The sequence below is a fragment of the Octopus bimaculoides genome, chromosome 29 (genome assembly GCF_046866305.1).
Source record: "Octopus bimaculoides isolate indiv1 chromosome 29, ASM4686630v1, whole genome shotgun sequence".
NCBI lineage: Eukaryota > Metazoa > Mollusca > Cephalopoda > Octopoda > Octopodidae > Octopus > Octopus bimaculoides.
The window spans coordinates 19,112,863-19,128,394 of record NC_142956.1 but is presented as its reverse complement, the minus strand read 5'-3'; the positions used below and the strand labels follow the sequence as shown (position 1 = coordinate 19,128,394).

The window sequence follows — 15,532 nt, the reverse complement described above, 5'->3', positions numbered from 1 at the left end:
GTCCCTTTGTCGCCAGCAGGGGTAAGAGCTCTCTAAACTTTGCCCAGGCTATTCTTATTCTAGCAGCTACACTTTCAGCGCACCCACCCCCACTACTAACTTGGTCGCCCAGATAGCGGAAGCTATCGACTACCTCTAGTTTTTCACCCTGGAATGAGATAGAAGTTGTTTCCTGTTTGTTTGCAGTCTTTATTGCACCCGAACATCTGCCACAAACAAAAACTAACTTGCTAGTTAACCTGCCTTTGATGTTGCTGCACCTCTTATGTGTCCATAGCTTGCACCGGGTACATCTTATAGAGTTACTACCTACTCCTTTTCTACATACTGAGCAGGGCCATCTACCTGAAGGGGTTTGTGTTTTATCTACCTTCCTACTTATTAGGATTTTGGTTTTAGCTAGGTTGACTCTAAGGCCCTTCAATTCTAGACCTTGCTTCCACACCTGAAACTTCTCCTCTAGTTCTGATAGTGACTCCGCAATTAGGGCAAGGTCATCAGCATAGAGGAGCTCCCAGGGGCAACCTGTCTTGAACTCCTCTGTGATTGCCTGGAGGACTATGGTAAATAATAGGGGGCTGAGGACGGAACCTTGGTGGACCCCTACCTCTACCCGGAATTCATTGCTGTACTCATTTCCAACCCTCACCTTACTGGCAGCATCTCTGTACATGGCTCGCACAGCTCTCACTAACCATTCTTCTATCCCAAGTTTCCTCATTGACCACCAGATAAGGGATCGGGGGACCCTGTCAAAGGCTTTCTCCATGTCAACGAAAGCCAGGTACAGAGGTTTATCCTTAGCTAGGTATTTCTCTTGCAACTGTCTCACTAGAAATAAGGCATCAGTAGTGCTTTTACCTGGCACGAACCCAAACTGCATCTCATCTAAATTGATTCGCTCCCTAATTAGTTGGGCTATGACCCTCTCTGTAACTTTCATAACCTGATCTAACAGCTTGATGCCTCTGTAATTATTTGTATCTAAAGCGTCCCCTTTACCTTTGTAGCAGTTGACTATGATGCTGCTACACCAGTCATAGGGTATGACTCCTTCGTGTATCACCTGGTTCGTAATACGGGTGACTAGGCTATAGCCAACACTGCCAGATATTTTGAGCATCTCTGCAGTGATTCCTGATGGGCCGGGGGCTTTCCCGGTCTTCATACTCTTAATTGCTTTATCTACCCTGGTACTATCAACTCGGATAGCTGATCCCTCTATTGGGTCGACATAAGGCAGGCTCTCTTTCTCCCATTCATTCTCTTTATTAAGCAATCTATCGTAGTGGCATCTCCAGACCTCTTTCTTTGCATCCTCATTTAATGCAAGCGTACCATCATCCATGCGAACACATTTCTCATATATATATATATATATATATATATATATATATATATATATAAAATATAAATATAAATATATATATATATATATATATATATTATATATATAGTGTAAAACGACCGTGCGAAGGAGAGGTAACCAGAATGGCTCCTTTAGTACATTGGATGGTCGATACAAATAAAATATGAAAACGGATAAATGAGTATAAGTGCCAGAAGGAAAAGAGAGACACAATCGGGTAGAATGTTTAAGACAAGACTTTATTGATAGGTTAACATGTGTGTCTGTGTGTGCGTCATGTATACATAATGTGTATGTGTGTACAAACATGGATGTATGCGTGTGCGTTAAGTACAGAGCATTGAAAGAGTCCATAATATGATGTTAGAAGAATGTTCAGACACAAGGATGATAAATACCAGTTCGTAGTCGATGTACACGATAGTTGAGATGCTGTATCAAGAAGTTGTGGCTGCAATGCAGAGCCGGTTGAGGTACTGTCGTATAAGAAGTTGTGGCTGCGCTGCAGAGCAGGTTGAGGTACTGTCGTATAAGAAGTTGTGGCTGCGATGCAGAGCCGGTTGAGGTACTGTCGTATAAGAAGTTGTGGCTGTGATGCATAGCCGGTCTTTTGTTACAGAAGGTTGTCACAGGTTGTATTTGCTGTTAACCATGGTGAAGTAATTCACAAACAGTGACACACACATATATATTGGTGAAACTGATGTTGATAACATCAAATTTGAAGAAGAAAAAAAACTCTGTCCTTTAGCAGACAAAACAGTCACAATTGTTTTCATGAAATAAATTTTGATATTGAAATCATTACACTTGTGTGTTGTGTTTGAATACTCATATGGTTGCTGAAATAATCTATCATTGTGATAGCTACGTTAAATCATTCTCTTGTAATAATCTCTTGACTAGTCACAAATATATTCATACTGGAGGAAAACCACATCACTGTGATATGTGTGGTAAATCATTTTCTGAAAATAGCACTTTAGTTAGTCTCAAACGTATTCATACATGAGAGAAGCCCTATCATTGTATTATCTGTGGTAAATCATTCTCTCAAAATAGTCAGTTGACTAATCACAAACGTATTCATACTAAGGTAAAACCATATTGTAATACCTGTGGTAAATCATTTTTGGAAGTCAGTCACTTGAAAAGGCACAAACGTATTCACGCAGATAAAAAGTCATATTCTGACAACTGTCATGAGTCGTTATTTCATAACAGTTGCTTGACCACATGGTTCCAGGTTCACCTTGAGCAAGTGCCTTCTACAACAGCCTCAGTTTGACCAAAGTCTTGTCAGTGGAATTGTGTTGTGGAAGGATTCTTATTTCTTTATTGCCCACAAGGGGCTAAACACAGAGGGGACAAATAAGGACAGACAAAGGTATTAAATCGATTATATCGACCCCAGTGCGTAACTGGTACTTATTTAATCGACCCCGAAAGGATGAAAGGCAAAGTCGACGTAGCGGCAGACGAAATACCGCTAAGCATTTCGTCTGGCATGCTAACGTTTCTGCCAGCTCGCTTCCTTTTGTGGAACGATTCTGACCACTCAACAAGGAACTAAAAGTGGACTGACCCATTGCTATAACGAACTACAAGCAATTAGTAAGTAGTTCACTGAGAGTCGTTGATTGACGAGTCTCATGCAATAGTAATCGTATTGCGTTATGTAAATAATTATTTCCTCAAGCCTCGTTAAATTATATATCCAAGACCAAGATATAAAAAGTTGGTAGATGGAAATTGAAAGAAGATATCCATTTACCAGTGTGTGTTTGTCCCCTAGCTACCACTTGACAACCCTTGTAGTGATCATGTCACTGTAATTGAACGGCTTGGCAAGACACCTATAAAATACATACTAGGCTTCAAGAAAAATAAGCACTGGTATTGATATATTTGACTAAACATCTTGAAGGCATTGCCCCAGTATGGCCACAGTCTAATGAAACGAATAAAAGATACATGATTAAAAGCTTTGTATGATAGAATTATCACAACTTCCAATTAAACATACATATATTTCTCCATACCATAGAGTATGGTTACATGGTATCATTGCTCAGAATCTTTCAGATGCTAATGTTGGATCAGGTATGTAGAAGAGTCGTTCAATCTTGAACATCAAATGGCAACAGTACAGGACCAACAACAAAGTCCTGGAAAAGGCCAAAGGTCAAAGTATGGAGTCACTCATCGTGAAACACCGACTTTGATGGGAACACATGTAGCAGGAATAGAAGAGTCAAGGTTTCCAAGCCAAGTCTTATTCAGCGAGCTCACTTCGGAGAAAATACCACATGATTGGCCTCTTTGAAGATGCACTGAAAGCCACTGCTTGAGCTTAAATTGTTTGGAATACAAGCTTGAGACCAACTGGTTAGGTTCCGTCACCTTTGGAGTGAAAAATCATGAAAGCCACCAGAAGAGAAAAGGAACAAGTGAAATGAGAGAAATGTTCGACAAAATCGACCTTGTCCTCCACCAACATTACCATGCGGTCAATACCGTCACCATAAAGGAAGCAATCAGCAAAAGAGGAATTAAATTCTTGAACACAAGATAAAGCCAACGACAACGACACATGTTTAATATATTGGATGTAAAATTACAGACACTACGAAATTTGGCGTATTTGTTCTCAATACATCAGTAGAGGATCAGATTCAAAGTATGTTAGTTACTGTTGTGTATCATCGTTTAATATCTGTTTTCCAGGTAGACATGTGCTGGATGGTTTGACAGGAGCTGCATGAGGTTCCATTGTCTGTTTTCGCATGTTATCTACTGCAGGGAGCACTTCTTAATGCCAACTAATTTACATCATCATCATCATCGTTTAACGTCCGTTTCCATGCTGGCATAGGCTGGACGATTTGACTGAGGACTGGGGAAATCAGATGGCTACACCAAGCTCCAATCTGATTTGACAGAGTTTCTACAGCTGGATGCCCTTCCTAATGCCAACCACTCTGAGAGTGTAGTTTATATATATATATATATATCATCATCATCATCATTATCATTTAACGTCCGCTTTCCATGCTAGCATGGGTTGGACGATTTGACTGAGGACTGGTAAACCAGATGGCTACACCAGGCTCCAATCTGATCTGGCAGAGTTTCTACAGCTGGATGCCCTTCCTAACACTAACCACTCCAAGAGTGAAGTGTTATTTACGTTGTGCCAGCACTAATGCTTTTTACAGGACAGCATTACCAGTTCTTATTGTGTGACAGCCTCAGCAGTTCATCTTACATGGCACCATCACCAATGTTTTGACATAGCACCATCCATAGTGATTTTTCACTTGGAAGCATCACCAGTGCTTTTTACATGGCATCATTGCTTAAGTTTTTTATAAGTGAGCAACACCAATGAATTTCATGTGACACCAGTACCTGCTCTTTTTATGTGACACCATCACCAGGGCTTCACTTGTGTGGTACCATCTCCAGTGCTTTTTATGTGCCACAGCAGCAGTGCTTGTTACATGGTATCATTGCGCATGGTTTTTTATGAAGGACCAACACCAATGAATTATATGTGACAGCAGAACCTGCTCTTTTTATGTAACACTATCCTCAAGGTTTTCTTGTATGGTACCATCACCAGTGCTTTTTAAGTGACACCAGCAGCAATGTTTTTCATGTGGCCCCAGCGCCGAGGCTCTTTACATGGCATCAGCACTAGCACGTTTTTTCCTGGCATCAGCACCATCACTAGTGCATATCATGTGGCAAGGGCACCAGTGCCATGTATCTGACACCAGCACCAGTGCTTTATATGTGGGCAAAAGCACCTATGCGTTGTACACAAGACTGGCACTTGTGTTCTTTGTGTGACACCAGCACCAATGCTTTTTATATGGCACCGGCACCTATGCATTGTACATGACACTAGCACTTGCGTCACTATTTCCAGAGAATAATTTAATGCCATGTTTCTTTCATCTGTGATCTTACTTGATATCTAAATCAGCAGGTGAAAACTGTCAAATGCTTCGTAAAGTTATCCAAGCTTAATTAACCTGTGAAGTGATCATCTCGTCTACATTCCAGGCAGCGAAGACAATAAGATGTTGCTGCTAATTCCATTGTCCAAAAGAAACAGTTTTTCATAGATTTATTTATATAATGAGTCTGATGTATTGATGAATCCTTGTAATATAAATATATCATTTTCCTTTAGTGAATAATAGTTGATAAAAATATCAGAGGCACATTTGAATGAAGAAATTTCTTCTACGTCAACATAATGTAATATTCTGAAATAGGAAAAGAAGCAGTAAGATAAAGAGGATAGTTAAATGATACAATAAGTCAACATTGCAAATTTTACGTCAACACTGTCATTCATTTGGGTTGGAGATCATTCAAGCATTGAAAGACTGGCAAAGTTACACAAGTGTGCATGTACTCCTATTTCCTCCTTCATATCTTTTTGAAAAACGAATATAGGCACAGGAGTGGCTGTGTGGTAAGTAGCTTGCTTACCAACCACATGGTTGCGGGTTCAGCCCCACTGCGTGGCACCTTGGGGCAAGTGTCTTTCTACTATAGCCTCGGGCCGACCAAAGCCTTGTGCGTGGATTTGGTAGACAGAAACTGAAAGAAGCCCATCGTATATATGTATATGTGTTTGTGTGTCTGTGTTTGTCCCCTCCCCCCACAACATTGCTTGACAACCGATGCTGGTGTGTTTACGTCCACGTAACTTAGCGGTTCGGCAAAAAGACACCGACAGAATAAGTACTAGGCTTACAAAGAATAAGTCCTGGGGTCGACTTGCTCGACCACAGGCGGTGCTATAGCATGGCCACAGTCAAATGACTGAGACAAGTAAAAGAGTAAAATATTTTAATGAAATCTAGTACAAGTACGCTTCCAATGCTATGGATTCTGATTATATCAGAACTGATGATGATTTTTTTTTGTCTGAAAGTGGAGAGAAGAGTTTCAACAAACTCACTCAAGTCAGCCTCTTTTCCTCATAACATTCAGAAAAATTTTCTACAAATACACTTCAGATGACAAAAATTATGATCACATCAGAATTTCATATGGAAAAAATAATTGGTGTCCTTCTGCATATATATGCTGACACACATTACAATTCACATTTATTTTTGTAGACGTATGTGATGTGTAATAGTGTGTGTATGCGTGCTAGCCCACCAATTTGGTTTCCCATATCAAATTCCGATATAATTGTAAACTACCCCCATCTGAAAAGTATCATAATCTACATCATTAGTAATTTAGTCAGAGAAAATTTTCTTAACACATTCCAATAACAAATTCAGTGGGGCACATATACCAGAACATGGAAAATATATAACTGATTAAAGTTCATTCTTTGAACGCTAAAAAATCGAAATTACTTCGAAGGATTAACTTAATTCAGTCACTTACTGGCAGAATCATTAGCATACAGGACAAAATGCTTAATAGCATTTCGCCCGTCTTGTGTCCGCTGAGGTCGACTTTGCCTTTCATCCTTTCGAGATCGATAAACTAAGAACAGTACTGGGGTCCATGGAATCGACGTACGCCCTTCCGCCAAATTCCAGGATTTATGCCTAAAGTACTGAAGATTAGTATTATTATTATTATCTTTCGCTTACCCTGAAAAGAATGAAAGGCGGACTCGATCTCGACAGTAAGTCCTGGTTCAAATACAGCCGAGGTTGACTTAGCCATTTATCCCTTTAGGGAAATGCTGGGTCCCATGTAATCGGATCCTAAAAAATTGCTGGATCTTGGCCAACATTTGAAACCATCATTACTATTTTTAATATAACTCTAAAGTAAATCTTCGTCAACTTACCGTTTTATCAATGCCTCATTAACAACAGGACAACATTAATTAACGTGCTATTCTTCAACCGTTCTCCTCTCATTTTACTGATTAATTATGCCACATTACTCTCATTTTACCAATTAATTTCCTTTATATTAAGTGTAACAGTCGATCATAGATTTTCATAAACAACAGATCAATATTTCAGTGTGGAAGTTATTATTTAAGACGAGGATATAAATTTTCCTAATGTTCTGTTTTCGTTTCGAAATAATTACTGTAACATCGAGAGGTTCACATAATTCTGTTATTTACATTATTATTAGTAGTATTATCAACACCATTACAGCCTTAAAGTAAATCTTTGTCAACTTACCGTATTCAGATACTAGCACCGACTCCGTTAATTAATAATCGTAATTAGCTATTTTGGCCCGAGGTAGAAGTTGTTTCCCTTGATATGACTGTATTTCTTTAATTCTCCAATAGAGAGCGCTACTGACTTGTTGGATTCATTCCAGTGTTTTTTATCCCCTCATTCTGTCAATAACTTCCCTCTTCAAGATTTTTTTAAAATTCTCGCCAGATTATTTTAACAAAATGTACTTGTATAGTCTACTCTATGACCGTTTCCAGCACATATCTTGATCCCGTCGCAGACCCCGAAAGAAAGGGGCTGTCTTTAACCTATGACGTCTGCCCCACTTACAGCCCTTCCCTCTCCTTACCGATCAGTATTCTTCCACCACAACCCCCTCCTCCTCATCTAAAGATCACTGCACCTCTATTCCATTTTGTAATCATCCATTCAGTTGAGGATGGCGTTACCCTTGAGATTTTCGTAGGGTCATGGAGCCGGCCTCTCCCTACCCTTCGTGATCGGAAGAGCTAATCATCGTAGCATTCCATCCACCTATACGTTATTCGGAGTACTGATCGCGCTCACTCTATTTCCAACTGCGTTGTGCACCGAGTATAGGTTCCATAAGCTATACATAAAAATAACCAGAAACAAAAGTGTGTCGGCGTGTTGTTTATTCCTCTTCAATCAACTAAACACTGTGGAGCTGAACGCGATCAGCCACCTAAATTCTCAGACCCACTCTTGTTCCTAATCGGAAGTCCAGCTCTCTGCAGACCAGCTCATTGAGCAGCCTGCTCTAAGGGTCCTGTCTATAATCCGTCTGTTATCAATTTATGGGCAGTGCCCTACACAAGCATTCAGGGTCTCCATTCACACCTCGTCTTCGACCTGTACATATGGATCCCCCCTTCCACCTCTGGCTACTGTGACACCATGCTGAGATGTCTCTATTTTTACTGGAATATTGCTCTTTTGATTGTTTGTTGTTGTTGTTGTTGTTGGCACTCCGTCGAGGGTTCCAGTTGATCCGTTCAACGGAACAGCCTGCTCGTGAAATTAACGTGTAAGTGGCTGAGCACTCCACAGACACGTGTACCCTTAACGTGGTTCTCGGGGGTATTCAGCGTGACACAGATTGTTTCAAGGCTGGCCCTTTGAATTACAGGCACAACAGAAACAGGAAGTGAGAGAAAGTTGTGGTGGAAGAGTACAGCAGGGTTCGCCAGCATCCCCTGCCGGAGCCTCGTGGAGCTTTAGGTGATTTCGCTCAATAAACACTCACAACGCCCGGTCTCTAAATCGAAACCGCGATCCTATGACTGAAACAAGTAAAAGAGTAAAAGAATGTGTGTGTGTGTGTGTGTGTGTGTGCAAATGCATACACACACACACACGTATTTGAAGCACACAGCATAAACTATGAATTGGTTAGCATTAGGAGAATACACCCAAAGAAACACAAACAAATCAGACCTAGTGCAGTATTATGGCTTGCCAGCTCATGTCACACTGTCCCACCCATGCCAGCATATAAAAAAATGTTCACTAAAGGATGATGATGATAACAACAACAATGATGAAAACACGGAGACAAAACCAACTTCAGTGCAACCTTTTATTCATTATTCCTATTTCTTTATTCTCTTATAACAAATTGCTCAAAAATCCAGCACAATCATCTTCAGAAATCGAAGTTATTGTTGATAAACTTCCATATATACATGACTTTCATGAATTTGATGCAGACGTTATAGAAAGTGAAGTTGATAACATCAAATTTGAAGAGATAAAAAAAGCCCTGTTTTTCAGCAGAAAAAAATAGTCATAATTGTTGTAATAAATTTTAATACTGAATGGTTGCACTTTTGTGTGAATACTCACAACTGTACTGAAATGCGGTTTTGAGAGAATGATTTACCATAGATATCACAGTGATATTGTTTTATCCCTAGTATGAATATGCTTGTGATTAGTCAAGTCACTATTATATGAGAATGATTTACGACGGATACCACAATGATATGGCTTCTATCCTGTATGAACACGCTTGTGTTTAGCCAAGTGACTGTTTACAGTGAATGATTTACCACAGATATTACATTGATATGGCTTCTCTCCTGTATGAATACGTTTGTGAATAGTTAAACTGCTACTTGCAGAAAGTGATTTACCACAGATATCACAGTGATATGGTTTTTCCCCAATATGAAGACGTTGATGAGTAGTCAAATGACTATTACGAGAATATGATTTGCCACAGATATCACAATGATATGGTTTCTCTCCTGTATGAATGCGCTTGTGTTTATTCAAGTTACCACTTTCAATGAATGATTTACCACAGATATCACAATGACATGGCTTCTCTCCTGTATGTATACGTCTGTGACGTTTTAAAGTGCTATTTTCAGAAAACGATTTACCACAGACATCACAATGATATGGCATCTCTCCAGTATGTACACGTTTGTGTCGAGTTAATGTGCTATTGTTAGAAAATGATTCACCACAGATATTACAATGATATGGCTTCTCTCCTGTATGTGTTCGTTTGTGAATAGAGAAGTAATATTTTCGAGAGAATGAATTACCACAGATATCACAATGATATGGTTTCTCTCCTGTATGAATATATCTGTGGATAGTCAAGTGACTTCTTCGAGAGAATGTTTTACCACAGATATCACAGTGATATGGTTTTTCCCCAGTATGAATGCGTTTATGATTAATCAAATCACTATTACAAGAAAATGATGTGCCACAGATATTACAATATGGTTTCTCTCCTGTATGAATGCGCTTGTGATTATTCAAGTTCTCACTTTCAGTGAATGATTTACCACAGATATCACAATGATATGGCTTCTCTCCTGTATGTATACATTTGTGAATAGTTAAACGGCCACTTCCAGAAAACGATTTACCACAGACATCACAATGATATGGCTTCTCTCCTGTATGTACACGTTTGTGTCGAGTTAATGCGCTATTATCAGAAAACGATTTACCACAGACATCACAATGATGTGGCTTCTCTCCTGTATGTGTACATATGTGACTAGTCAAGTTACTTCTTCGAGAGAATGATTTACCACAGATATCACAATAATATGGCTTCTCTCCTGTATGTATAAGTTTGTGTCTAGTTAAGCCACTACTTTCAGAGAATGATTTACCACAGATATCACAATGATATGGCTTCTCTCCTGTATGCATAAGTTTGTGTCTAGTTAAGCCACTACTTTGAGAGAATGATTTATCACAGATATCGCAATGATATGGCTTCTCTCCTGTATGCATAAGTTTGTGTCTAGTTAAACCACTACTTCGAGAGAATGATTTACCACAGATATCACAATGATATGGCTTCTCTCCTGTATGCATAAGTTTGTGTCTAGTCAAGCCACTACTTTGAGAGAATGATTTATCACAGATTTTGCAATGATATGGCTTCTCACCTGTATGTACACGTTTGTGTTCAGTCAAGTTACTACTTTGAGAGAATGATTTATCACAAATATCACAACGATATGGCTTCTCTCCTGTATCAGGCTTTTTAGGTTCAGTTAAATTATTCATTATGAGAGAATAATTTGTCATATATATCACAATAATATTGATTTTTTCACTTCTACGAATATGTTCGTGTTCAGTTGAGTCCCTATTTTCATTGAAAAATTTGATGCTATGTTTCTTGATTTGTGAGCTTACTGAATACCTAAATCAGCAGGTGAAAACTGTCAACACGTTTGTGAAGTTATCCAAGCTTGTAAACCAATCACCTCCTCTCCATTCCAGACAGTCGAGACAAGAAAAATATTTTGTTATAGTTTGTCATAGATTATATTTATATAAAAAAGTTGATTTATTGATGAATGCTCCTTATAAATATATCGTCTTCCTTTAGGTGATGAAAATTGATAAAAATATCAAAGGCACATTCTGAATGGAGAAATTCCTTTCACGTCAACATGTGATATTCTGAAATAGGAAAAAAGGCAGTAAGATAAAGACGATGGTTAAACAACATCGTAATTCGACATTATAAATTTAACATCAATACTGTTAGCCATTTAATGTCAATGTTTTCAGGGGTCGGAGTTCATTGAGGTATTGAAAGATTGGTATACCTACACAAGTTTACTACACACTTTGTCGCTTCACCTCTTTTTAAAAAATGTTTGATTTAAGACTTCATGTCGCCCGACAAGAATTCCCTTCTCTTCATTTCGTCTATGTATCCATGGGCTGTGCCCTACACATCTTTAGTCTCAAAGTTCAAATTCCACCCAGTTCGACTTTCATCATTTCCAGGTAGAAAAAAAAAATACGAAGCAACATTTCGAAGAGTTTTCAAAATTTCGCCAGCTAAGCTGAATTTTTATAGGAAGCTGTTGTTGGCACTCCGTCGCTTACGATGTCGAGGGTTCCAGTTGATCCGATCAACGGAACAGCCTGCTCGTGAAATTAATGTGCAAGTGGCTGAGCACTCCACAGACACGTGTACCCTTAACGTAGTTCTCGGGGATATTCAGCGTAACACAGAGTGTGACAAGGCCGACCCTTTGAATTACAGGTACAACAGAAACAGGAAGAAAGGGCGAGAGAAAGTTGTGGTGAAAGAGTACAGCAGGGTTCACCACCATCCCCTGTCGGAGCCTCGTGGTGCTGTAGGAGTTTTCGCTCAATAAACACTCACAACGCCCGGTCTGGGAATCGAAACCACGATCATATGACCGCGAGTACTCTGCCCTAACCACTGGGCCATTGCGCCTCCACATTGGGAGCTGTAGGCTCGGATCTTTTTTTCCCTTTGAACGGCAGATCGAGAAATTAATTTTTTGTAACTTAACACTTTCAAACTTCGGACACAGCCTATTTTCAAATTCTCCTCAATATTACGGAGGAGAGAACAACGTTCTAGCTACTGGGACAGTAATAGATGTACTCTATGCATATATATGTGTTTATACATTCGTATATGTTCTTTTGGGTCTGTATGCATGTATATATGTACATCGACCTATCTACACATAGTGCGTGTGTATATGTGTCTATACACAAACACACACACATATATATACTCTTTTACTTGTTTCAGTCATTTGACTGCGGCCATGCTGGAGCACCGCCTTTAGTCGAGAAAATCGACCCCAGGACTTATTCTTTGTAAGCCAAGTACTTATTCTTTCGGTCTCTTTTTGCCGAACCGCTAGGTTACGGGGACGTAAACACACCAGCATCGGTTGTCAAGCGATGGTGGGGGGACAAACACAGACACACACACACACACACATATATATATATATATATACACATATATACGACGGGCTTTTTCGTTTTCTGTCTACCAAATCCACTCACAAGGCTTTGGTCAGCCCGAGGCTATAGTAGAAGACACTTGCCCAACATGCCACGCAGTGGGACTGAACCCGGAACCATGTGGTTGGTAAGCAAGCTGCTTACCACACAGCCACTCCTGCGCCTATATATAAACAAAACAGAGAATCGAAATAAAATATTGATAAACTTCCGTTTATACTTGTCATTATCTATACTAATGCACGTGATCACATGTAGATAATACTCCAGCAGATTCATTGGATACAGGTATCCCTTAGACGGTTGTTATAACCCATATATATATGTATATATCTATATTTATCTCTCTCTCTATATATATATATATCTATATACATATATATGAGTACAGGACATCCTCAACAGTGTAAATAACATGGGGCGAAATGAGTGACGTATGAAAAAAATGGAAGACAGGACAGTTTTCACACAGAAAAATTAACTGAATTATAGAATGATAAATATTTGTAATGAAAATAAAGTTTATTTGTTAGGCAAAAGATTACGGAATGTTTTGATACCTCACATGTCAAAATCAGCAACTCAGTTTTCGAATATATTCGTTAATTTCGTTAAAATTCCTTTATTTCTTCAAGCTTTGAAGAGAGCAGAAAGTGAAACAAGTATGTACGTGTATTTGAAATGGACATGTGTGTGTCTGAGAGAGAGAGAGAGAGAGTGAGTGACTGCATTTTGTCATATCATATACAGAAATGGTTGTCTTTAAAGATACACACTCCTATACAAGATATTACAATCATGTGGCAAGTCCCCTGTATGGGTACGTTTGTGATTAGACAAGACCCCAGTTTGGGAGAATGATTTACCACAGATATGGCTTCTCTCCTGTATGAATACATTTGTGACTAGTCAATTGACTATTTCTAGAGTATGATTTACCGCAGATATCACAATGATATGGGTTCTCTCCTGTATGAATACGTGTGTGATCGTTTAAAGTACTGTTGTGAGAAAATGATTTACCACAGATATCACACTGATATGGGTTTTCCTCAGTATGAATACGCTTGTGACTAATCAAATAGCTATTTGTAGAGTATGTTTTACCGCAGATATCACAATGATTTCGATTCTCTCCTGTATGAATATCTTTGTGTCTAGTCAACTGACTATTTCCAGTGTATGATTTACCGCAGATATCACAATGATATGGCTTCTCTCCTGTATGTGTACGCTCGTGTTCATGCAAGGTACAACTTCTAGAGAATGATTTACCACAGATATCACACTGATATGGCTTCTCTCCTGTATGAACACGTTTGTGACGAACTAAACTGCCATTTGTAGAAAATGATTTACTGCAGATATCACACTGATATGGGTTTTCCTTATAATGAATACACTTGTGACTAATCAAATAAAAATTTCTAGTGAATGATTTACCACAGATATCACAATGATATGGCTTCTCTCCTGTATGAATACGTTTGTGACAACTTAAACTGCTACAGTCTGCAAATGATTTACCACAGATATTACAATGATATGGCTTCTCTCCTGTATGTATACGTCTGTGTTTTGTCACATCACCACTTCCAGAAAATGATTTACCACAGATATCACAATAAAATGGCTTCTCTCCTGTATGAGTACGTTTGTGTTTAGGCAAGTAACCACTTTGGGCAAATGATATACCACAGATATCACATTGATATGGTTTTTCACCAGTATGAGTACGTTTGTGATGAACTAAAGCGCCACTTGTGGAAAATAATTTACTGCAGATATCACATTGATATCGTTTTTCCCCAGTATGAATGCGTTTGTGACTAGTCAAGCGACTATTGCTAGCAAATGATTTACCACAGATATTACAGTGATATGGCTTCTCTCCTGTATGTACACGTATGTGTTTAGTCAAGTCACTATTTCGAGCATATGATTTACCACAGATATCACAATAAAATGGCTTCTCACCTGTATGTGTACGTTTGTGTTTAGGCAAGTCACCACTACGAGCACTTGATTTACCGCAGATATCACATTGATATGGTTTTTCCCCAGTATGAATACGTTTGTGACGAGTTAAAGTGCCACTTTGAGAAAATGATTTGCCACATATATCACACTTATATGGTTTTTCCCCAGTATGAATGTATTTGTGTCTTGTCAAATTATTATTTTGAGAGAATGATTCACCACAGATATCACACTGATATGGTTTTACCCCAGTATGAATGTATTTGTGTTTTGTCAAATTATCATTTTGAGAGAATGATTCACCACAGATATCACACTGATATGGTTTTACTCCAGTATGAATGCGTCTGTGTTTATTCAAGTTACTTCTTTGAGAGAATGATTTACCACAGATATCACAGTGATATGGCTTTTCTCTTGTATGAATGTATTTGTGTTTAGTTAAGACTCTTTCTTTATTGAATGACTTACCACAGATATCACAATGATATGGCTTCTCTCCTGTATCAGGGCTTTTTGGTTCAGTGAAATTATTCATTATGAGAGAATAATTTCTCATAAATACCAAAATGATAGTGTTTTTTTCAAATTCTATGGATGTTTGTATTTAGTTGTGTCACTATTTTCAGAGAATAATTTGTTATGTTTCTTTCATTTGTGATCTTAATTAATATCCAAAACAGAA

The 15,532-nt window shown here is 38.7% G+C and overlaps 3 protein-coding genes and 1 long non-coding RNA gene across 4 annotated transcripts in view; 1 reads left to right on the top strand and 3 right to left on the bottom strand.

Moving 5' to 3' along the window:
- LOC106876538 (uncharacterized) overlaps positions 1–15,532 on the top strand; it is a 51,571-nt gene that overhangs the window by 6,608 nt on the left and 29,431 nt on the right. The gene's annotated exons all lie outside the window — the stretch shown is intronic.
- Positions 1,588–7,890, bottom strand: LOC128251257 (uncharacterized). The gene is made up of 2 exons (XR_008267042.2): positions 7,558–7,890; positions 1,588–5,646 (listed from the first exon to the last, which is right to left on the bottom strand). It is a non-coding gene; the product is annotated as an uncharacterized LOC128251257 (long non-coding RNA).
- On the bottom strand, positions 9,147–15,451 carry LOC106876537 (uncharacterized). Its single transcript, XM_089345071.1, has 2 exons — positions 15,319–15,451; positions 9,147–11,526 (listed from the first exon to the last, which is right to left on the bottom strand). The coding sequence occupies exon 2, from the start codon at positions 11,143–11,145 to the stop codon at positions 9,574–9,576; it is 1,572 nt and encodes a 523-aa protein (XP_089201197.1). The 5' UTR covers positions 11,146–11,526; positions 15,319–15,451; the 3' UTR covers positions 9,147–9,573.
- On the bottom strand, positions 13,371–15,406 carry LOC149130418 (uncharacterized). Its single transcript, XM_089345066.1, has one exon. The coding sequence runs from the start codon at positions 15,404–15,406 to the stop codon at positions 13,730–13,732; it is 1,677 nt and encodes a 558-aa protein (XP_089201192.1). The 3' UTR covers positions 13,371–13,729.

Bases quoted from the DNA above. Each gene is read 5' to 3' on its own strand.
- LOC106876537 (XM_089345071.1), bottom strand. From the start codon at position 11,145: ATGACAAATTATTCTCTCATAATGAATAATTTAACTGAACCTAAAAAG.
- LOC149130418 (XM_089345066.1), bottom strand. From the start codon at position 15,406: ATGAGAAATTATTCTCTCATAATGAATAATTTCACTGAACCAAAAAGC.